At 39.3% G+C, this 23,516-nt stretch overlaps 2 protein-coding genes across 2 annotated transcripts in view; one reads left to right on the plus strand and one right to left on the minus strand.

Annotated features, from left to right (window-relative positions):
- Nucleotides 1-68: 68 nt before the first annotated feature.
- On the minus strand, nt 69-12,618 carry LOC140167227 (lactadherin-like). The gene is made up of 5 exons (XM_072190573.1): nt 12,225-12,618; nt 4,172-4,311; nt 3,676-3,699; nt 2,828-3,150; nt 69-2,003 (listed from the first exon to the last, which is right to left on the minus strand). Exons 1-5 carry the CDS (start codon nt 12,464-12,466, stop codon nt 1,833-1,835), a joined length of 900 nt encoding a protein of 299 aa, XP_072046674.1. The 5' UTR covers nt 12,467-12,618; the 3' UTR covers nt 69-1,832.
- Nucleotides 12,619-18,683: 6,065 nt separating this feature from the next.
- Nucleotides 18,684-23,516, plus strand: part of LOC140168117 (sodium-dependent dopamine transporter-like) — a 98,202-nt gene continuing 93,369 nt past the window's right edge. Inside the window, exon 1 of the mRNA XM_072191423.1 lies at nt 18,684-18,840. Within this exon, the coding sequence (XP_072047524.1) occupies nt 18,766-18,840 (75 nt within the window). The 5' untranslated portion in view covers nt 18,684-18,765. The remainder of the gene's footprint in view (nt 18,841-23,516) is intronic.

Raw genomic sequence — 23,516 nt, forward strand, 5'->3', positions numbered from 1 at the left:
ATGCATAAATCTTTATTTGTATTATTTACAAATAATCATAAGAAATTGTCTTCTCGTCAATGATTTGATATGTACCTTAATACAAAAGTAAGCACCAACTGCTAAGCAGCATGATTAATACGACCTTTCGGAGGTGTTTTCATTACTCCCATTTAGTAAAACGTCACGTGACACTCCACTAACCAATGGGGTCCTTTGATTCTGAATCATTTTCAATATACCACTGGTGGTGTGTTTTTGGTTCGAGGTGGTGTGATTTGCTGTACCCAGCAAATCAAGACATTTTCAGGGTTGACAAAAAACGTGTAAATGTCGGGTTATATAGGCCTATTGGGTATATAAAGGGTATAAAACGTTTTCATTACATTCAAAAACATTGTCAAAAAATCTTGCTGCCAAATATTCTACCATAATGTTATTTAAATGTTGACAAGATGTTTTACAAAATATTTTGCAAAAATGTTTGCAAAAACATTTTACAATAACATTTTGACAACGTAAAAAATGTTTTGTAGTGTTTTTTTCACACAAAACATTTTCATGACTTTTATATAACCCGATATTTTAATGTTATTAAAACGTTTTCAACAAAACCAAACCCAAAATATATCCCGTTTAAAACGTCTTAAATACTTTTGAGTTGATGATTAAGCTTCCACAAGTCTGCCACAAGTCTGGCAGGGGACAAATGTTTTTGAAGTGTTTTTTCATACAAAACGTTTTAAAACGTTTTCATGACCTTTATAGAACACGACATTTCAATGTTATTAAAACGTTTTCACCAAAACCAAACCAAAAATATAACTCATTTAAAACGTTTTAAATACTTTCGTGTTTGCTGGGTAAGCTACCTCCTCAATATTTCTGCCTATACGGGTCTGCCAGAGGACAAACCTCAACAAGGACAATATTTCAGTTGATTAGGATCCATTTTACCACATCCGCCAGTATGCCTATAAAATGCCCAGTGGTTTCTATATACATGTTCAAGAGAATTATCCAAAACATTTTGCAGGCATTTTCGTTAAACCAAACCAAACAATATGCACGATCAAACAACATGAGTCGTTTGTGGACAAAAATAAAAGAAATTAAGTTCTCTTTGATTTATTGTTTTAAACCGTCACTAATCTCAAGAATGGAATTATCTTCTTTCTTTCTCGCTTGCTTTTGATTTCTGTCTTTGTCTTTTTTTCTGTGTTCATGTCTCTCATTCTTATGTCCCTAGTATTATGGAGGTTCAAAGAAACATACCGAATGTTTAGTTCATAAGTTATTCACTGCAAATAATTCCAGATAATACTTTTTAAACACTTCAACGCGTTTATTTCCATACTTTTCACGAAATAGTGTTGGATACGTTGCTTACGATTAACACTATAACGCGTTAACAAGGGTATCTCAATTATTAACACTCAAACATGCTTACATCAGCAATATAAACATTTTGGTGTGTTGATAGTTTGTATATGAAAAATACCTTCTTAACGCGTCATAGCGTTTATTTTAAGTATACTTTTACGCGTAAAGTACGAAAATAAACGCGTTGAAGTGTTTAAAAAGTGTCATCAGGAATGTTTACAATGTTACGTCATGTACATTGCTACATACAAGTCATTGTCTTCTAAGACCTGTCGACTTTTTGTGTTGAGAAATTGAATTGAAATGAATTGATAACAACTCGTCATCTCAAAGTTTTACAGAAAAATGGAACTTTCTATAAGACAACTAAATGTTAACTCAGAATACTGTATCACTGCGCGATTCAAAAGTCTGTAACATCTCAACGTCGATATTCTTCTTCAAGTTTGATACGTCAAGATGTCTACAATTCACATTTTGCACCCGAGAACCTCAAATCGCATACCAGGCGACTGCATACCACCGGCTGCAAAATATGGATACAAGGGGAAAATCCTCAGATATCGTGTTTCAATTGTCTCTGGAAATAGTACCACGGCTTGGTCATTGGGATCATCTGCGTCAATGTTAGCAAGGAAAGTCTATATAAAGAAAGATAACAATAATCATAAATGTACTAGAGATAACGATATTGATATAGATATATAGATATAAGATGAAGACGAATGAATGACAAATTGAAGATGAAGATGAAGATGAAGATGAAGATGAAGATGAAGAATTGAAGATGAAGATGAAGATGAAGATGAAGATAAAGATGAAGATGAAGAATTGAAGATGATGATGAAGAACTGAAGATGGAGATGAAGATGAAGATAAAGATGATGATAAAAATGAAGAATTGAAGATGAAGATGAAGATGAATGTGAAGATGAAGATGAAAATGAAGGTGAAGAGGAAGATGAAGATAAAGGTGAAGAATTGAAGATGAAGATGAAGGTGAATGTGAAGATGAAGGATGAAAATGAAGATGAAGATGAAGATTTGAAGATGAAGATGAAGATGAAGATGAAGATGAAGATGAAGATGAAGATGAAAATGAAAATGAAAATGAAGATGAAGATGAAGATGAAGATGAAGAATTGAAGATGCAGATGAAGATGAAGATGAAGATGAAGATGAAAATGAAGGTGAAGATGAAGAATTGAAGATGAAGATGAAGATGAAGATGAAGAAGTGAAGATGAAGATGAAGATGGTGATATTGATGATGTTTTATTTGATGATGATGGAGATAGAGATGAAGATGAAGATGATGATGAAGATGAAGATGATGATGATGATGATGATGATGAAGGTGATGATGATGATGATGATGATGATGATGATGATGATGATGAAGATGATGACGAAGATGACGATGTCAAAAACGAAGACGAAGACTAAGATAAAGATGGTGATCTTACCTTTGGAGACTCATTTTCTAAGATATAAGTTAAGCCGATAACGCTATCGCCGGTTTGAATGTGTACATAGTATACCCATCCTCCAAATAAACAGGGATCCAAAACACACCCTCCTTGCGTGATGATGCCCGTAACGTTAACAGATGATAGAAAGTCTACTTGGATCCACGGATTAGGATCATCTACGTTTGTGAGCCATAAATAGCCATTGGGATTATTTAATCTCCCAAACCGCGGCGCCCAATTCGGGTTAAATTGAAGATAATCGGAGGCGGTGATTTGACTATCACTGATGGATTCGTCTTCCATTCCTAAGGCTGAAGCTAATGGAAAAGGAGGAAAGAATGGAAAAATACATTCAATAAGCTTTTACTTTTAAAATGACACCTTGAAATTGGTAGCATGGATCGGACCCAAACTACCTGTAAAGTGTGCTGAGGCTTGTGGATCAACGTCTAGCCGTTGTGCCTGTGCGTAGCGCACTATCACTGCGCTTTTTTTTCACATTATGCTTTTAATTTATTATTATTATTATTATTATCGTCATTATTATCGTTATCGCCTTCACCATCTTCATCCTCCTCCTCCTCCTACTCCCCCTCCTCCCCCTCGTCATCATCATCATCATCATCATCATCATTATCATTATCATTATCATTATCATCATGATCATCATCATCATCATCATCATCATCTTCATCATCTTCATCATCATCATCATCATCATCGTTATCATTCATCATCATCATCATCATCATCTTCATCATCTTCATCATCATCATCTTCATCATCATCCTTATCATCATCATCATCATCATCTTCATCTTCATCTTCGTCATCATACTTACCTGCCACACATTGATCACACAGCACTGTAATGAAAGAAATACGAAAAATATACAAGGTCGGTTAAAAGTACACTCAGCTGTAAGAACATACATAATTTTACATTTTAAGCATCAATTAGTTACTTCAGGTTCCACAGACAAATCGGGTAGATAGTAAATAAATCGTGTCCAAACTGACAATGCGCACAGGGTTTCTAAGGGAACAAACCAAAAGATCGATGACGTCCTATAAACGAAACTAGTTTCGTTTCGGGGGAGGGGGTAAAAATACTCGATTACGTTTGTACAAAAACATCGGTCTGAAGAATGTGTCATTATTATTATTATGTCAACATTTTCAACATTTCATTATTACGTTTCTGACAGGGAGGGAGGGGTCGGCTGAGAAACGAAACTAGTTACGTTTCGGGCCTATAGGACGTCATCGATCTTTTGGTTTGTTCCCTAATTTGTCTTACCCATTTTAATATAGTCCGTCGCGTTAGTTTCTACTCACGTGTGTCATCAATGTCACAAACGTTGCATACTTCACCACTCCAATCTTCAGCACAAGTGCATTGGAAGACTAACTCAAATGATCCACCGGAGACTTCTCTCGTATTACTACACTCGCCAAAATTTTGACAAGGACTGGAACTGAAATGTAAAAACAAAATTATAGGGTTTATTCCCACTTGGTCCAATCCCATTTGGTCCAATCCCACTTAATCCAATCCCATATGGTCCATTCCCACTTGGTCCATTCCCACTTGGTCCCATCCCATTTGGTCCAATCCCATTAGGGCCATGTCCCACTTGGTCCATGTCCCACTAGGGCCATGTCCCACTTGGTCCATGTCCCACTAGGGCCATGTCCTACTGGGGCCATGTCCCACTAGGTCCATGTCCCAATAGGTCCATGTCCCACTAGGGCCATGTCCCACTAGGTCCATGTCCCACTAGGGCCATGTCCCACTAAGTCCATGTCCCACTAGGGCCATGTCCCAGTAGGTCCATGTCCCTCTAGGGCCATGTCCCAGTAGGTCCATGTCCTATAGGTCCATGTCCCACTAGGGCAATGTCCCACTTAGGCCATGTTCGGACCAATACATAAGCCTACTTGTACATAAAAAGGTGACACGATTTAGAAGAACAGAAAGGTAAAAGGAGATAAGGAAGAAAGAAGGAGGAGGATAAGGCTGGTGAAGAGGAAGAAGAATAGACAGAAAGGAAAAGAGAAAGAGGCAGTAGGACAAAGTAAGGAGATAGAAATTGAAGGAGGTACTCTTTGCCTCGTAAATCACTTTTATAGTTTTAGCCAGTTTTGCTGGCAAAAACTGTTTTTGCCAAGCGGTTTTTGTCAGGGGAATCTATGCCTCAGATAAAAAGTTACACTTTCGGAGTACAATTATCCAAAGAGGTCTAAATAAAAAAACAAATTTCTATAGGGACACTCTACTTTAGAGAGGGACTTTAGAAGTGACAAGTATGTGCCTTGGCAAAATTGTGAAATTTTCTTTCCGATGACGTGATAATGTTTTTTTCTTTCCAATGACCCCTTTTTCAAATTGTTATACCAAATGACCACCTTTAGATTTTTTTATAACAATCCCACTTTGGTATCACGATATATTTAGATATTATGTGTTTGCAAGTGTTGCAACGTGATCCATGACACGGTGATGTTCGGCCTTCTTGTTGTCTGTCTGTAGGCCTGGTGAAAGAATAGTTGTCTGTGACTAAAAACGGAACAGCAACACCTATCTTGCGATAAATGTTTTATCGCGAGAAGTACGTCGAGTATGAATCTATTTTTATCGCGCGATAAGACCATGGCGAATTCTTCGCCACGAAAAAAACATAACAAAGTGGACCGTGAACCGGGCTTATTGCAATGAGGACATGGCCCTAGTGGGCAATGGCCTAAGTGGGAGTGGGACATGGCCCTAGTGGGACATGGACCTAGTGGGACATGGCCCTAGTGGGACATGGCCCTAGTGGGACATGGACCTAGTGGGAGGCCCTAGTGGGACATGGCCTACGCCAGTTGATTCATAGTTGTGTGCCCTTAAGGTGCACTGAGCCTGGATGGGCTCTCTCTCTCTGTCTCTGCACTCGTGGAAGCTACATGTGCCTGGTTGTGATTATCACATTAGATTAATCCCTAATCCTTTTATTGGCGTGGTGACAGCTTGGATTCGAAACCAGTCATCTCTGAAGTCTCTCAGCTGACCTTCCTGACGAAATTGGTGGTCATCTTGAACCCTAAATGTGTGATCTTTCACAAGACTGTGAGCGACCAGTAAGCTTAAAACAGTAAGCTTAAGCCTGCAAGGCTGCATATTAGCTTTATTCTGGTTCACATACACGAGTGTAAAAACAATCAGCAATGGCCACAACACATCGTGCGCCGAAGCAATGGCCTCTAACAAAGAACGAAACAATAAACTCATTTGAAAGCTGGAAACATAACCTCCAGTATACACTGTCATTAGACCCAAGCTTTTCTCCCTACTTGGTTGAAGGAGCGGTATGGGGCAAAAGTCAAAAACTTCCCCTCTTCGAGGTCTCACTAACGACGGTGAGGACATACAGGAAGCCCAAAGGAAAACAGCAGTCCAGAAAAATGCTGCATTGGAGCTTATGCTTGGACAAATAGCCAACTATTGTCCAATTATCTCTGAAATACAATACTCAAAAACTGCACCAGCCTGAAAAAGATATGGCAAGCCATCCGTCTCCATTTTGGCTTCCAAACAACAGGTGGCCACTTCCTAGAGTTCAACAATATTACCCTTGGCCCTGATGAACGGCCAGAGGACTTGTACCAGCGTCTAGTAGCATTCACCGAAGACAACCTCATGCGTGAAGGAGGCGGCATCAGTCACCATGACCAAGTCATCGATGAAGATGAGGAGATTACGCCTACACTCGAAAACTTTGTAGTGTTAACGTGGTTGCGTCTTATAAACCCTGATCTGCCCCGATTAGTAAAGCAGCGGTACGGTACAGAGCTAAGATCCCGCACCTTGGCTTCTATCAAAGCCGAAATTTCTCAAGCTCTGGATTCGCTCCTGGATGAGCTGAGCTCAAACGATGCTGCTCGCAGCATGCGCACTAGTAGTCAGCGTAGACCGATGCCTAAATTGAAAGCTAAGAAATCATTTGGTAAATCCTGCCCTCTGTGTGAGCAAGCTGGTCGGCATGACCATGCGCATTTCTTAAGCGAGTGCTCGTACCTCCCTGAAAAGGACAGAAAATACCTGGCCCGCGCTCGTCAGCTTAACATCCTTGATGATTGTGACAGCGACTCAGATTTAGCATGCGCCTTTGTTGACCAATCTGACCTTAGTGCGCAGCCCAATGTTCAGACAGCGCTGCGAATTCATGTTGATCAGTCTCCTTATGTAGATGCATTCCACAAGCACCATGCGGTCCGCATCACCATTGACAGTGGATCCACTGGTAATCTCATTCGCGAAAACACTGTCCAACGATTAGGATGCCCCATTCATCAGAGTTCGCAGTCTGCCCGTCAAGCTGATGGGTCATCCCCTCTTAAGGTAGTTGGGGAAACAACCCTCACCTTTACTCGTGACAGACACTCCTTTGTCTTTAAAGGTCTAGTTGTTAGAGACCTTGACGAAGAAATCCTTGCAGGTATTCCCTTCATGAAATGCAATGATGTCGCAATTCGCCCTGCTAAGAACCAAATCATCTTGACAGATGGTACAATTATCACTTATGGCGCCAACAAGAGCCCCAAATCCCAGCACACTGTTCGTCGTGCCCATATACTTCGTGGACCTTCTCAAAACACTACCATATGGCCAGGCTCATACGTTGAGGTAAATCTCCCTGCAGACATCGTTGAATCAGATGCTACTTTTGCCATTGAGCCCCGTGTTGATACCCCGCTCGGTAGGTTCCTACCGCCCAAACAAGCCTGGCCCAAGCCTGATGTAATCACAAGTATTGCAGGCAGGGTTCGCATTCCCAACAATACTGGTGTGCCACTTGTCATCAGAAAGCATGAACATCTTGGCCAGATACACACTGTTTTTTCACCATCACTAACTTCTAAGCCACCACACACTGCTGCAACAGCATCAGTCAATGTCCAAAAGCCCAGTTCACCGGTTAACTACTCAGCTGCTGTTGCCCTTGACCCAGATGGTATACTTGGCGCTTGTGAGCAATCCAACTTCCGCAGTCTTCTCTATGAGTACGATGAGGTTTTTGACCCTAGTTTCCCAGGTTACAATGGTGCTGTCGGCCCTTTCAAATCTGTGGTTAATATGGGACCGGTCCAACCCCCCCCCAACGCAAAGGTCGTCTCCCATTGTATGCACAGGATAAACTCCAAGAGTTGCAATCAAAGTTTGATCAGCTTGAAAAAGCAGGCGTCTTTGCTAGACCTGAAGATGTCGGTGTGTGTGTCGAATACCTTAACCCGTCCTTTCTTGTCAAGAAGCCTAATGGAGGCTTTCGTCTGGTTACTGCATTTGCTGATGTCGGTAGATATAGCAAGCCACAACCCTCTCTAATGCCCAATGTGGACTCAACATTGCGTTCAATTGCCAAATGGAAGTATTTGATTGCCACTGACTTGACTAGTGCTTTCTACCAAATCCCTTTATCCCATGAGTCCATGAAATACTGTGGTGTTGCAACTCCCTTTCGTGGGGTGCGTGTGTATACACGGTGTGCCATGGGTATGCCAGGTTCTGAAACAGCCCTTGAGGAACTGATGTGTCGTGTCCTTGGTGACCTCTTAGAGAAAGGTGTCGTAGCAAAACTCGCTGATGACTTGTACTGTGGTGGTAATACTGTGGATGAACTTGTTGAGAATTGGCGTCAAGTTTTGCAAGCTTTGTCTAAGTCTGGGTTACGTCTTTCTGCTTCCAAAACAGTCATTTGCCCCCAAAAGACAGTAATTCTGGGTTGGATTTGGTCAAATGGAACCCTTTGTGCTAGCCCCCATAGCATCGCCACACTTTCCAGCTGCTCGCCTCCAAGCAAAGTTGGTGGCATGCGGTCCTTCATCGGTGCATACAAGGTTCTGGCCCGTGTCATTCAGAATTGTGCCAGTCTGGTAGCCCCACTAGATGATGCTATTGCAGGGCACCAATCAACTGAAGAGCTTACATGGTCTGATAGTCTGCATACTGCTTTTCACAAGGCTCAAGCAGCACTGTCTTCCGCTAGGGCAGTCACACTTCCCCATCCCAATGATCAGCTTTGGATCATTACTGATGGATCCGTGAAGAAACATAGCATTGGGTCGACATTGTATATTTCCCGCAATGACAAACTCTTCCTCGCCGGGTTCTTCAGTGCTAAATTGCGTGATCGACAGCCAACATGGTTACCCTGCGAAATTGAGGCGCTGTCTATTTCTGCCTCCACCAAGCACTTCAGTCCCTATGTTATTCAGTCCAAACACAAGACATGTATCCTCACTGACAGCAAACCTTGTGTTCAGGCATATGAAAAGCTCTGCCGGGGTGAGTTTTCAGCCAGTCCTCGCGTGTCCACATTCCTCTCCACTGTCAGTCGTTTCCAAGCATCTGTTCGTCATCTTGCAGGATCAGCTAACACACCCTCAGACTTTGCTAGTCGTAAGGCCCCTGACTGCACTGAGCCCACTTGTCAAATATGCTCCTTTATCAAACGTGAAGAGGAAGCAACTGTCCTTCGTGTTTCCGCACATGACATTCTGTCCGGGAAAGCTAAGCTCCCTTTGCCAGCAAAGCAGCCTGGCATGCTATTCAGCAGGAATGCCCGGATCTGCGACGAACACATGCTCATCTAGTTCAGGGCACTCGCCCTTCAAAGAAAGCTACTTCTGTCAAAGATGTGAAGCGCTATTTGCAGGTTGCATCTATCGCTAGAGATGGCCTACTTGTTGTTCGTCGTGATCAACCATTGTCCCCAACTCGCGATTGTATTGTTGTTCCCAGACAGGTCTTAAATGGTCTTCTCACTGCCCTGCACATCCAACTTGACCATCCTCCAAACATCAGCTCAGTTTGGTGACCCAGCGTTACTTTTATGCTCTTGATATGGACAAGGCTATTGATCAAGTGACATCAACTTGTCACCAGTGTGCTTCTCTGTCCAATGCCCCTAAGACATTGATCGAGCAGTCCTCAAGTGACCCTCCCGATGCAGTTGGCATTTCTTTTGCAGCTGATATCCTGAAGCGTAGCCGCCAGCTAGTCCTTGTGCTGCGCGAAACCTCAACGTCCTACACAGCTTCTTGCATTGTCGAGAATGAACAACATGGCACGTTGCGTGATGCCCTGATTCAATTGTGCATTGAACTTCGTCCACTTGATGGCCCCCCTGCAGTCATTCGTACTGACCCAGCACCAGGGTTTGTTCGACTCGCCAATGACAAACTTCTCACACGTTACCATCTAACGATTGAGATCGGTCGTATTAAAAATAATAACAAGAATCCTGTTGCTGAGAAAGCCATTCGTGAGCTTGAAGATGAGTTGCTCAGACAAGATTCTACAGGTGGTCCGGCTACAGCATTATCACTTGCCATTGCTACTGCAGCCCTTAATACTCGCATCAGATCCCGAGGTCTTTCAGCCCGTGAGATGTGGTTTCAGCGAGACCAGTTTACCAATGAGCAGGTTCCTTTCACTGATTGTCAAATGATTCAGGCCCAGCATGCCTTGCGAAAAGCCAACCACCCACACAGTGCTCATTCAAAGGCCCCATTAGCCTCTGCCTCCCCAGCAGCAGAGTTGGAGGTTGGTGATCTTGTCTACCTCTACTCAGATCGCAAGAAATCTCATGCTAGAGATCGCTACTTAGTCACTACTATCGAAGGCCCATGGTGCAACATCCGCAAATTTGTGGGTTCTCAGCTTCGGAATACTTCTTATCGTATCAAGAAATCTGAGTGCTTTAAGGTCCAGTATTATCCTGACCTGGATTCTCGTCCCTTTCCCAAGTCGTCTCCACCCACCGAGGATTCCGAGTTTGTTGAAGTGGTCCCTGAATGTACTCCTCCAGAGCCTCCTTTCATACCTGGCGAGTTGTCCACACCTGCTACTTGTGAACCCCTGCCCAGGAATGCTAATCACTCGCACCCCAGTTCTGAGTCAGATCCTCGCGATCCCTTGCGCGATAGCGGTCATAGCTCCAGCAATACCTCCGGTTTGGTTGCACAGTCTAATCCATGTACCGGTAACAGCAGTGAGGTTAGTGAAAGTATCCCCCAAGCTAGTATGGTTGGCCCTGAGATCATGCCACCATTGCTCACACAAAGGCGTTCCGCGCGCCCTCACAAACTTCCTGAGCACCTGAAAGACTATGTGTTAAACTAAATGGACAGGTCACTGTGTACTATGACATTAATCCATCATCGGTGTCCTCCTATATGGTCACTTCATTGAACTTTGAACTGATTTACGTATGTCATTTGGAATTCTAAAAGAAAACTCTGGAACTGACGTTTACTTCTTTGAACTTTGAACCATTTTACATTCATGTTGAATGTCAGTTTGTCATTGCAGACAAAAAGACTCTTGAACTGTTGATGTTATTGACTGTTGGCACATTGCCTATTTTGAGTGTTCTAAACCAACAGTGTCTTCATTCACATAAGCTGTTAGATTGGTTTCTGCAAGTCAGTTGTTAGTAGTAGTTGTTTAGTAGTGTTATCCTCACTTCCTTGTGAGGAAAGTGATCTTTTTTTTCTTAAAAAAACAAAAGAGAGAAAGAGGTAGTTACGCCAGTTGATTCATAGTTGTGTGCCCTTAAGGTGCACTGAGCCTGGATGGGCTCTCTCTCTCTGTCTCTGCACTCGTGGAAGCTACATGTGCCTGGTTGTGATTATCACATTAGATTAATCCCTAATCCTTTTATTGGCGCTAAGTGGGACATGGCCCTAGTGGGAATGACCTAAGTGGGAAATGGCCTAAGTGGGACATGGACTAAGTGGGACATGGCCTACCTGGGACTGGACCAAGTGGGATTTGGACCAAATGGGAATGGCCTAAGTGGGATTGGAACAAATGGGATTGGACGAAGTGGGAATTGTCCAATTATAGTTATACAAAAAATATCAGAAAATAAAAATAAAATACTGAAGGGATATATGAAAATATCGTTATGAATTCGGCAGACGGCCGAATCCAGATTCGGCTTTTGGTAACTTCCTGTTACGCATGCTTTTTGAAATTTTACAAAATTTTTCCAAGCGCATTTAGGTTTATATATCAATATCCTTCAATGTCCTAACGGTCCTAACGTAAACAGCCAAAAAGGAAGAGTCATATACAAGATTTGAGGTATTTGAACTACATGTTCTTTGTTTCTTCAACATGTACACACAAAATTGTTTATTGTTGACCCCAATTTTTTTTTTGCCAAAGACCGTCGTCTACCGACGGCCTAAGATGACCCGACGGCACTGATGAGCGGCACCGACCGGCCCCCGGCCACCCACTGGCTACGCCACTGCTTTGGACCCCCCCAACAAAAACCTCACACGCTTACACAGCCTACTTCAAAGAGCATCTACAATTCTACATACACATTTTATTTACCTGCACGGGCATGTCTTTCTTGATGGAATTGGTGCCGGTGTAAAGCTATTAGGAAATAGTGCCGATCGCCTCTCACGTCGACGAAATATACGCGGACGGTATGTTCCATGGTTGACGGTGCCACTCCATGGAATGGCAGCAAGATATTCAGTGTATAACAGGATTACATTTACAGTCAACATAATCTGATATAAAAGATGGCCGTGATGACAACACACTAGTAAATGCAATATTGGTGCCATAATCGTTATATATTTTGAAATAGCTAAACTCGCTCTGTCGTTGTCACAAAAGTACGATACTGGAAAGTGTGATCATGGTGATATTTGAGTGAGGCACACAAAAACAGGTTTCAACTAAGGCTTCGACTTCGATCTACAATAGGGCGATTTCACAAAAGGTCATTAGTTCAAATCTGCCTCCAGAAGGCATGATGCGTGCATAAACCACAAAAGAAATCCCCCGGGGAAATCCCCAGTTGAAGTGATATTGACTATATGCTTTGTACTTGTTTCATCATGTCTTCTGCAGGCAGATTTGAACTAATGATCTTTCATGAAATCGCCCTATACGCCATTTAATATTCCTTGAATTCGCCAGAGTCGTATAGAGTGAATACATTGATACCTTTTTATAGAGGTTGTGAATATGACGTATCGTACCGTAAATATGGCGAACTTCTCAAATGCATTTAACAAAAGCATGATTGCAATCTACCGCGACAGTTCGTCTCACACATGTAACAAATGCACTACGATCAAAAGGTTGATGACAACATTTGATTGAATGGACTGCACTGCGCCATGATTACGGTGAATGACACCGGTTCAAATCCTTTGTTTGGAGCCAATCGATAAAAACATACAGGGCCTCTATAGGGCGATTTCACAAAAGGTCATTAATTCAAATCTGCCTCCAGACGACATGATGCGTACATAAAGCACAAAAGAAATGCCGGGGAATTCACTCATTTGCGTTGTATATACTCGTTTCATGCTAGGCCTGCAGATGCGTGAAAAAAAAATGTACATTTTTCCGGAAAAGCACCAAATTTGGCTCAGTTGTAGCTTTTGATGTGCTAAACAAATCTGGAGTAAGGGCCAAAATTATTTCTTTCCAAGATGACCGCCAAATTCAAATGGCTGCCATGGTGAAATTGCAACTTTTTAAATATTCTTGGTATTCGATTGTGCTACTTTCTCACCTTTTCATATCTGTTTACCGTAATAAGGCACTATTTGATAATTTGACCTACTTTTTTCCAAAATCGCCGCCAATTGTCAGTTTACAGAAGTCATATTTTCAAATTCGACCTAATTGTTCTGCAGCTAGAGCACTATATAATGCCAGTAGAAATTTTTTCTGATTGTTCTAATATAGTAATATACAATGTAGCAATACTAAACAATTTCGGTTTATTTTTTCAAGATGGCCGTCATTTTCAAATGGCCGCTGCCTTAGCTGAAAACAACAACAAATACATGCACATAAATAATACAGGATATTTTGTCAACTATATACTTTTCAAAAATGTTTTTAGAACGTTATTAAAACGTTTTATACCCTTTATACCCCGACAATAAAACGTTTTCTGCAAAAAGTTTTGAAGGCTCTAACACAACTTGAAAAAATTGACCTTTCCTAGTTGAAAATCGGCGGCCATCTTGAATCTGACAGTCACAAATAGGTCAAATCATTATTACGTGTAGTTGTACTGTTCAACATTGTACTCTGCATGATCAGAGCTTTAATTAGAGTCTATTATAAAGGTTATACGACGAATTTGAAAATTTGACCTCGATCTGATAATTGGCGGCCATTTTGGATTTGAATGTTAAAAGTAGGTCAAATCATCAAATTGTGCCTTACTACGGTAAACAGCTATGAAAAGGTGAAAAGTAAGCACAATTGAATACCAAGAAGATGCAAAAAGTTGTTATTTTACGCATTGGCGGACATTTGGAATTTGACGGCCATCTTGGAAATAATTTTGGCCCTTACTCCACATGTATTCACAACATCAAAAGTTACAACTGAACCAAATTTGGTGCTTTTCCGAAAAAATGCACAGTATTTTTTCACGCATCTGCAGGACTAGCATGGAACTAGTACAAAGCAAATGAGTCAATCAATATCAATTCAACTTTCCCCGGGGCTTTCTTTTGTGTTTTATGCACGCATCGTGTCTTCTGGAGGCATATTTTGAACTAATGACTTTTTTATTTGTTTTACTTAAAATAATGATGTTGCCCGTGTTATATGAGACGCATAGATACACTCCAGCGGCTAAAAACAATACCTTTATTCTCTAAGTATTTACTGCTTGTATTTGTATTGATTGACACCATTTCTACTGATGAGTGTATGCCTATTTGTTATCTACTGCTGATACTAGTTTTGATGAATTTACTGCTTGTATTTGTATTGATTGACAGCATTCTATAGTGGAGGCTTAGTTGCTATCTACTGCTGATACTAGTGTTGATGAAGCATTTACTGCTTGTATTTATATTGATTGATAGTATTCTATTGATTATATAGTGTAGGCATATTTGCTGTCTACTGCTGATACTGGTGTTGACGAAGTAGTATTTGCTGCTTGTATTATTTATATTGATAGACAGCATTCTGTTGATATAATGTAGGCTTAAATGCTATCTACTGCTGATACTGGTGTTGATGGAGTAGCTTATACGTACTGCTTGTATTCATATTGATTGACAGCATTCTGTTCATTATAGTGTATGCCTATTTGTTATCTACTGCTGATACTGGTGCTGATGAAGTAGTATTAATTTTACTGACAGCATTCTATTGATTGTACAGGCCTAGTTGCTATCTAAGTTTAAAGTATTTTGTAAAGTACTTGCGACCGTCGTCCCCTTCTCACTGTAATGTCTGCGCATAACTAATCACGCCATCACTTGTTTTTCGTCGTACCTAACGACGTTGTTGTTGGGAAAGACACGTTGGTGGTGTGCTCTAATAAACACGCAATCACAACTAAGCTCACCTCACCACAATACTTTCACTAGGATCCACAGCATGCTCATCTATCAGGGGAACAGTTCTTAAACCCCAATACAATTGTACATTCATTGAATGACCTTTGAAGATTTGGGTACAAAAACTCATATTCTGCAACTTGAGGTCAAATGTTGCACTATGATTATGTAATTGAGGTTATTGGACTATGTCATTGGGATGAGGCTCTTGTGGGCCATAGTGTTTGTCCATGTTGATGGATGTGGAATATTAAAGTCCCAATGAGTGATCCCAGCAAAAGTATAAAACAATTGAAATTGTGAATAGATCTCTTAAAAGTGAAAGATAAGTCATTAAATTTGTCATTAGGTATTTTCAAAACGAAAAATTTGGGCAAAAAACAAGGAAACTGCATTAGGCCCTATTGACAAAGTTGAACATGTTGAAGCTACATGTAGCTATACTGTCAGTATATAAATTACAGATGCATGTAAGATGTCTTATGTTGCCTTTAATACGCGGCTCTCGGCTGAACTACTAGCAGGTAATGTTAGCACGTCTATGACAATGACAAAGGTACCAAAATCTGAATGGGCCTTTAAAAGTCATGTCTTCCATAGCTGGAATAGCCTACTGATAATTGAAAATCACTTTTTCATGCTTTTGAAGCCATGAAAATAAAATACATTTTGATGTTAATTGGCCCAAAAGGAAGACGCGGATAATATAATTTTGGTAGCGTAGGGCCTATCATTAGGCCCTTACGCAGGGGGTGGGGGGAGGGGGTAGCACCGCACCTCCCCAAATTTGCAAAAAGTATACAAAAGTCCCAAAATTTAAGAATTTGCGAGCGTAGCGAAAAAAAAAAAATCAGGCTTTTTATATGTTTTTTGGTCAAAAAGGCCCAAATTTGGGTAGAAAAGTCCACTTTTCCCCAAATCGCCCCCCTTTGGAAAAAAGTTCACTTTTTCAAAATCAGCACCCCCAAAAGAATCCTACGTACGGGTCTGCCTATTTGCCAGGTAGGGTACCTGCAGGTAATATGGGACCATTAAGGACGTTTAGCTTATTTGCATAAAAACTAAAGAAGATATGCCCACAAGAGATTGTTATGATGAACAACCTGTCCTTTAAGATTAATAAAACAGGCAATGTTACCTTGTTTTTATGTTTGTTTGGACGCTATGACGTCAAAATGACGTCATCGTCAAGTGTCCCATATTACCTGCATGTGCAGGTAATATGGGACACTGTGTTATCTCTATGGTGAAAATCAAAAAGTTCAGAAAATCACTCTAGACTTTTGTTCTAAAAACATTTTTGTTACATGATTTTGAATGTTAAATGCAAATTTCTACAAGAAAATTCAATTTTCTAAATAGTTTTGCTTTTCGCATTGACAATGCACACAATTTCCTATGTGTCCCATATTACCTGCACCCATTCAGTTGAAAATCAGAGAAAATAATCATTTATAAAGGAAAGTGCCACTTGTCAGTGGAATTTTACCTGCTGATAAGCTTAACCCATCACCTAAAGATAATAAAAAATGACAAATGCCCCCTCAGTACCAGAGTTTTTGGATACACAATCATAAAATGTGACGTCATTGATTTTATATCAGGCCAAAAAAAACGACATAATTTTTTGGGCAATTTCACTCTTTTTGGCATTGATTTCCAAGAGTTTGATACACAGACTCCAAAACTGCATTTCTAGAAGCACAATTGATGTCTCTAAACACTTAACAAATCAACTTAAAGTGTTTACCTTCTCAAAGCTACTTTTTGTTAAAATGAAAACAGGTGTCCCATATTACCTGCTGTCCCATATTACCTGCAGCTACCCTAAATAACATCTTGCAAATTGTTGCCCATTAAAAGTTTTGTTTTGAAGTAGAAACACTGACACATGAACGAACGAACAAACGAATAATGAGTATCCATTAGATATATGAAAATTTGAAATACACCGAAATGGTCCTTCTGAAGTCAATTTGCTATTGGTTAACTTAACAAAATACCATGCATTCTATACTTTCAAACTTTTTACAATATCAAAAACTTACTGTATAGTAACTCCCGGCGAATGTCTGTGTCAATCAAAAATAATATGTTTTTCAGGTTATTTATACATTTGATGTTGCCTGAAAACATTGAAGTATAAAAAGGAAATTCCATAGAAAAATCATATTCTCAAGAGAGTAAACTTAATCTTTAGACTTACTTTTAAAAGTGAATCCTCGATTTGAGGCGATCAGTGACCTAAAATTTCAAATTTGGTGTTTTATTTCCCCATGAGAAATTATACCAGACCACCACTGAGAGTAGTTTTTCTGACATTTGTATCAAGATCCGATTTTGATATCGTCGCGTCAGTTCGTCATAAGGGGCTGTACAAGAATAAAATTTTATCTGTTCCACCAGGTAGGACAAAAATGAGGAGTCAAGTATTTTTTGGCTGCACTGCAAAAACAAGTGTTTATATTTAAACACCATATTGTGTTTATCAGAGCAACACTTAATAAACACATAATTCATGTTAATGGTCTAACACTAATGTTAATTTTTCTAACACTAATGTTAATTTTTCTAACACTAATGTTCATAAATTAACACTTGGTGTTATATTACAAACATTAGTGTTTGTAATATAACACCAAGTGTTAATTTATGAACATTAGTGTTAGACCATTAACATGAATTATGTGTTTATTAAGTGTTGCTCTGATAAACACAATATGGTGTTTAAATATAAACACTTGTTTTTGCAGTGTGGGCAAAGGGTACAGGTATGCAATTTTTGGTAGGTCGAAAGATGGAGCAAGATATTTTTGGCATGTCAAAAGGGGAAAGAGATTTTCGCTCACATTCATGGGTACATTTTAAATAAGACGCTCTAAAAATGCTTTATAGGAAAACAATACAGAAACGTATACTGGCATCTATGCCCCCCCCTCTATATTATACGCCCAAAATGATACAAAAGTTCCTACTTGCTGCGGTCGCATTTAATAAAACCATTTAAGGTTTCTAAAATAGGTTCCAAAAATTGGCATGTGTATGAGGATGGGAGGGGAGATTTTATTTGTGGAATGCCGAGGGAGGGGGTGGCATTTTAAGCAAGCCATTTTGAAATTTGCCAACCCCGGGGGAAAGATAATGATTGCACAGCCCCTAACCATGCTAACGAAAAGGCGGAACGAAAGTATGCTCTATTGCTACTCTGATTGGTACCTCAAGTCATTAAATACACATGACATGAATGTACGTAAAAGTTACATTTGAAATTTGTGGAAAATGTATCTATTTTTATAAGTTTGTCGGTTAGATTCAGTGAGCAGTTACCACCCCCGCGGATCGCGGGTTAAGCTAAGCCGCAGGTATAACGTGCACATTAAATCCTAGAAAACGATCATGTAAAGTTTGCAAGCTGTAACATATGAGTATGTTCTCACCGAAATGTTGTGTTGTTTATGTGCAGAAAGGATAGCTGATGCCAACAGTGTCCTAAAAACATTTAAAAGCGGTGCTTGAATTTTACTATTTGTACAAAGATGGCGATTTCTGAAGAAGTTAAGGAAGATGAAAGAAGTGGCGTTGTTTCTAAAGCCGACACTGGTGACAATTCGGTATGTTGTGTTTTAATTTGTAATTTGTAATTTTTTTTTATTAATTAAATAAACTAATATCATTTTAATGTTAAGCAAATTTGCAATACAGATGTAACAGGTGACGAAATTATTGCCGTCACGTGTTTTGTTTTGATTCGCAGATTTTAAAGCAATAATTATTAAACCACAGAGTACTATTTGTTGCATCCGGGCCATGTGTGTGTGTGTTTTAGAGCGCGTGTTTATGCGTATGGAGTGCAAAGCGTGCATGAAATAACAAACTTTCCTGGGGCAAACTTTAAACTGACATTTCTGTGATGTCTGTGATCACACTATGCCATGCCCCCCCAAAAAAAGCGCAGTGATTTATAGTGCGCTACGCACAGGCACACCGCCTAGACGTTGATCCACAAGCCTCAGCACACTTTACAGGTTGTCGCTGACCACTACGGCCCCACATCATTCCATAAACCATTAAACAACAATTCAGGGACTTTGCAGCTTCAAGAGCGCACACCCTAGACATTCCACAAATAACCTTCGCTACCAGGATCAGCTCCCCGAGTTTCGTACGGGTTACAACGAGACAAATTAGCAGTAAGTTCCTTGTCCAGGGGAATTTCAAGCTAACTCATTTTTTTTTCACGAGAGCGTACTAGGCACCACCAGGGTTTGAACCCGCAACCTCTCGCACCATAGTCGAACGCCTTATCGATTGAGCTATAACTCGACTCCCAACAACCATGGCAAAACTTGTCTTTTTTTGTTTCAGCTCTTCCGGAGCAACTTCTCTTCCAGCTTCTGGAATGTTCGCCCATGATTTGAAACTTTTTAATGAGAAGTTTGACGCAAAAAAAAGAGGTTGATTAGGTTGATATCCAATTATATTGATCATTCAGTGAGACTTGTCAAATTTAAGGCAAACAATGCCGATTGCCGGCAAAATCATATTTACAGTATGAACCTTCTCACGGCAATGTAGACAACTTAAAACTGCTTCCCTGGTACTTTTTGTTGTTTTATAGTAAACTACTCTAAAAAAAAAGACGCTTTTATTTTGTAATTAAAACATTTTTTGGCCTATACCCTTTGTGACGGAAACATGGGCATGTCCATTGCTTTTTTAAAATTCCTAACTTAGAATGGAAGTTTGAAATTTAATATTAAATCAAATTTATAACAAAGAAAAGTAACGTTCTTTAATATAATTTTGTTTTGTCTACAGGGCCCATTTTTATCTATTTTTTTCAAAAATATTTTATACACGCATACCGTATGTCAAAGCAACAGAGTTCGCCATACCATAGAGTATATACAGTTAAAAGTGTGATCAAAAAGATGTTTACAAAAAAAATGATAAAAAGTGGGTCCCTCGTCTCTGTTCATGACATTGGGTGCTCGTTTTCTGATCCAAATGGATTCTCGAATTCTTCTTAGTCATGTGTATGAGCCTCTCCCGATAATACACCCTTCTTCAGTCGGGATACGTCCAACCGAAAGTAAGGATCGATCAACAACCATCATTCTGACGATGCCTACCGACCACAATAGGCGAAACCGTCAAAAGTGAGTCAAATTTTTGGTTTTGTTCAAATGAAATCATATAATGTTTACCAACAAACCAGATGAATCTATTTGCTGAACCAATTCCATTGTTTGTGTAGGCCTAATATCGATGGCTTCTTCACAATTGAACTTTGCGCCTGTGCCATGTAGTAATAAATGTAGTATTTAGAATGAGCACCTTCTACTTCAGGCATGCAGTTCCAAAAATGGACTACTTTGTTCAAGTGTGTGTAGATTTGGAGATATAGCATTGATCAAATCTACACACACTTGAACAAAGTAATCCAATAATGTAGATTTGGATAGCGTTGATCAAATCCAAAAAATATATTTCTTTTTTTCAGCATGATATAACCTTTCTAACAGCTGTGCCAATTTTAAATCACATAAATGGATTTCTCACAAAAATCTCGGTAAACATCTTTTTGACTCGGGGTGTATATAATTATATTAAATGTGGCATATTAGCATAACAAAGTGGCGAACTCCGTGAACCTTTTTTTGCACGCGCTGATGAAAATTTATCAACAAATCCTTAAAATGTTCTGACAACTTGCAACTCCAGCTAACTCCCCGCCAAGAAAAACTATTTTTAACATTGCACGTGACATATATTTTCACATCATCGTTGGGCAGGAAAAGCCTCATAATTATGTGTCATTGGACCCTGAACATGTTTAAAGCAAAACCTCCTATGTAACCGCTTGGCAATTTTGTTTTAAACATGTACAAGGGCCACAAGTACATTTCCTGCCCATCGACGACATGCACTTTTTACAGGTATAGGCCTAAATGAAGACCTGTGCACAAGAAGACCGTAAGTCCACTTGGCCACTCAACATTTAAAGTTACGTATAGTTTCAAGTTAGGGTTTTATACTGTTTAATACATGTTCCAGGGTGAAAACATCATGAAAGGTTGTGAAAGATTTATTTTGGCACCTGAACATGTATAAAACATTACCAAACTATACGAAACTATACGCAACTTAAGTGTATACATGTTGAGGGGCCATGTGGACTTACGGAAGCGCACATAACTCTGGAAGTTTTACTCCCCTGCCGATAGTACCGTAATGTTGATGTGCTTTCTTGCCTAAAAACAAAGAAATTAAGAAATATTAAAAAACAGCACTGAAAGTTTCATCTTATTTTTTCCTGTAGGCCTATGTATATCAATTCAAATTACATTTTACAGTCTAACAAAGCAAAAAAAAAATCAGGTTTTTACGCTTTTTGGTCAAAAAGGTCCACATTTGGGAAAGAAAGTCCACTTTTCACAAAATCGCACCCCTTGGAAAAAAGTCCACTTTTTCAAAATCAGTACCCCCCCAAAAAAAAAAATCATGCGTACGGGCCTGCATAGAGTGTCATTAGTCCTAATGATTAAATATGATCGTTCACGATTTTGCATTAGCATATAATTATAGTGCATTATATAGCTATCTGATGTTTAGCCTGTAAACAGTAAACAAAATGGCGTCCAGTTGTCATGGTAACCCCTGGTTATAGGAAAGTTACACCTGTTTGAAGAGACGGTAGGAGCTCATTTAGTTTGTATAAGAATTAAACTGTGATACTTTCTCTGACCTTCTCTATGATTCGCGACGGTAAATCTGGGTCGTCATGTTTAATATACTCGTACTCAGAAAAAGTATTAAATGAAGACAAAGGAACAAAGGAGAAATTGAACAAAATTTGATAAAATATAAAATTGGGCCTGAATGAGTGACTCCATTTGAAATCTACACCCCTTTTGTGGAAAATTCCCATGCAGCAAACACAATACGTTTTCGACATCATTCACAAAAGATTATAAAAGTTTGTCCGAAAACGTTTACAAGTCGGGTTATATAAAGGGTATATTAAGGGTATGAAACATTTTCATAACATTAAAAAACATTTTTTGATAATCTACTGCCCAGCAAACACAAAATGTTTTACAGAAAACGTTTAAATGTCGGGTTATATAAAGGGTATAATAACGTTAAATAACATTCCAAAAACATTTTTGAAAACTTGATACAAAACATTCTAAACAGAATGTTATTTTGGGAGTTGAAAAATATTTTGCGAAAAATGTTTGCCCAAAATATTTGCAATAACGTTTTAAAAACGTTTTCATGACCTTTATATAACCTGACATTTAAATGTAAAAAAAAAACGTTTTTGAAAAAACATTTTAAGAACATTTCTGTGTTTGCTGGGTGCAAATATTTTAACATAATGTTATTTAAGTGTTGACAAAATATTTGGCAAAAAATGTTTGCAAAAATAGTTTACAATACAATTTTGAACACATTTTAAAATATTGTTGAGTGTGTTTTCATACAAAATGTTTTAAAACGTTTTCATGACCTTTATATAATCCGACATACATTTTAATGTTATGAAAACGCTTTTACCTAAACCAAAAGCCAAAATATAACTTATTTAAAACGTTTTTAAAACGTTGTGTTTGCCGGGTTACCGGTATTTAATTAGTTTTTTTTTACATAGGGTACACTGTAAATCCAAGTGTTTAAGGTTATTATTTTTAAACACTGCTTGGCGTTTTTCTATTATTTACACAGTAAAAGTATAGGTCAGCTAAACACCTAAACACCAAAGTAAGCACATACAGGCTGAGTCAAAAAGAAGTAAACTCATGTTTGAGGGGCTGTAACTCAAGATCTGCACGGAATCTGCTAAAAATAAAAATACCACTGGAAAGAGCAAATTCTACACGTCTAAATAAAAAAAAGAATTGTTGCAATTGCTCACAGCAAACTAAAGTTATACCCATTTGAATACAACAACCCATTTTTGTAGCTGCACACGGCTCATTGATTTTCATCCATTTCAATTTCGACAAAGTGCTAACAGGATTTATTTTTGAAAAGTCAACTTTTGCCGGCTGTCAGTTCCTTAGTTTCCCATGCACATTGAGCTTGTTCACATTCTTATATATCGCTCCCTTACATGAAACCCGGTTAGCTGTAGGAAATTGGAGACGAAAAAGACGCTGAACTTCAGTGGGACTCTTAGTTTCATGATACTTCGTCGGCAGAAACGCGCGCCCCGTACATTAAATTGTGGTGCCATGTTGTTATTTGGCCCGTTGTATTATAATGTAGTGTAATGAGGTAA

Source organism: Amphiura filiformis, chromosome 13 (genome assembly GCF_039555335.1).
Source record: "Amphiura filiformis chromosome 13, Afil_fr2py, whole genome shotgun sequence".
NCBI lineage: Eukaryota > Metazoa > Echinodermata > Ophiuroidea > Amphilepidida > Amphiuridae > Amphiura > Amphiura filiformis.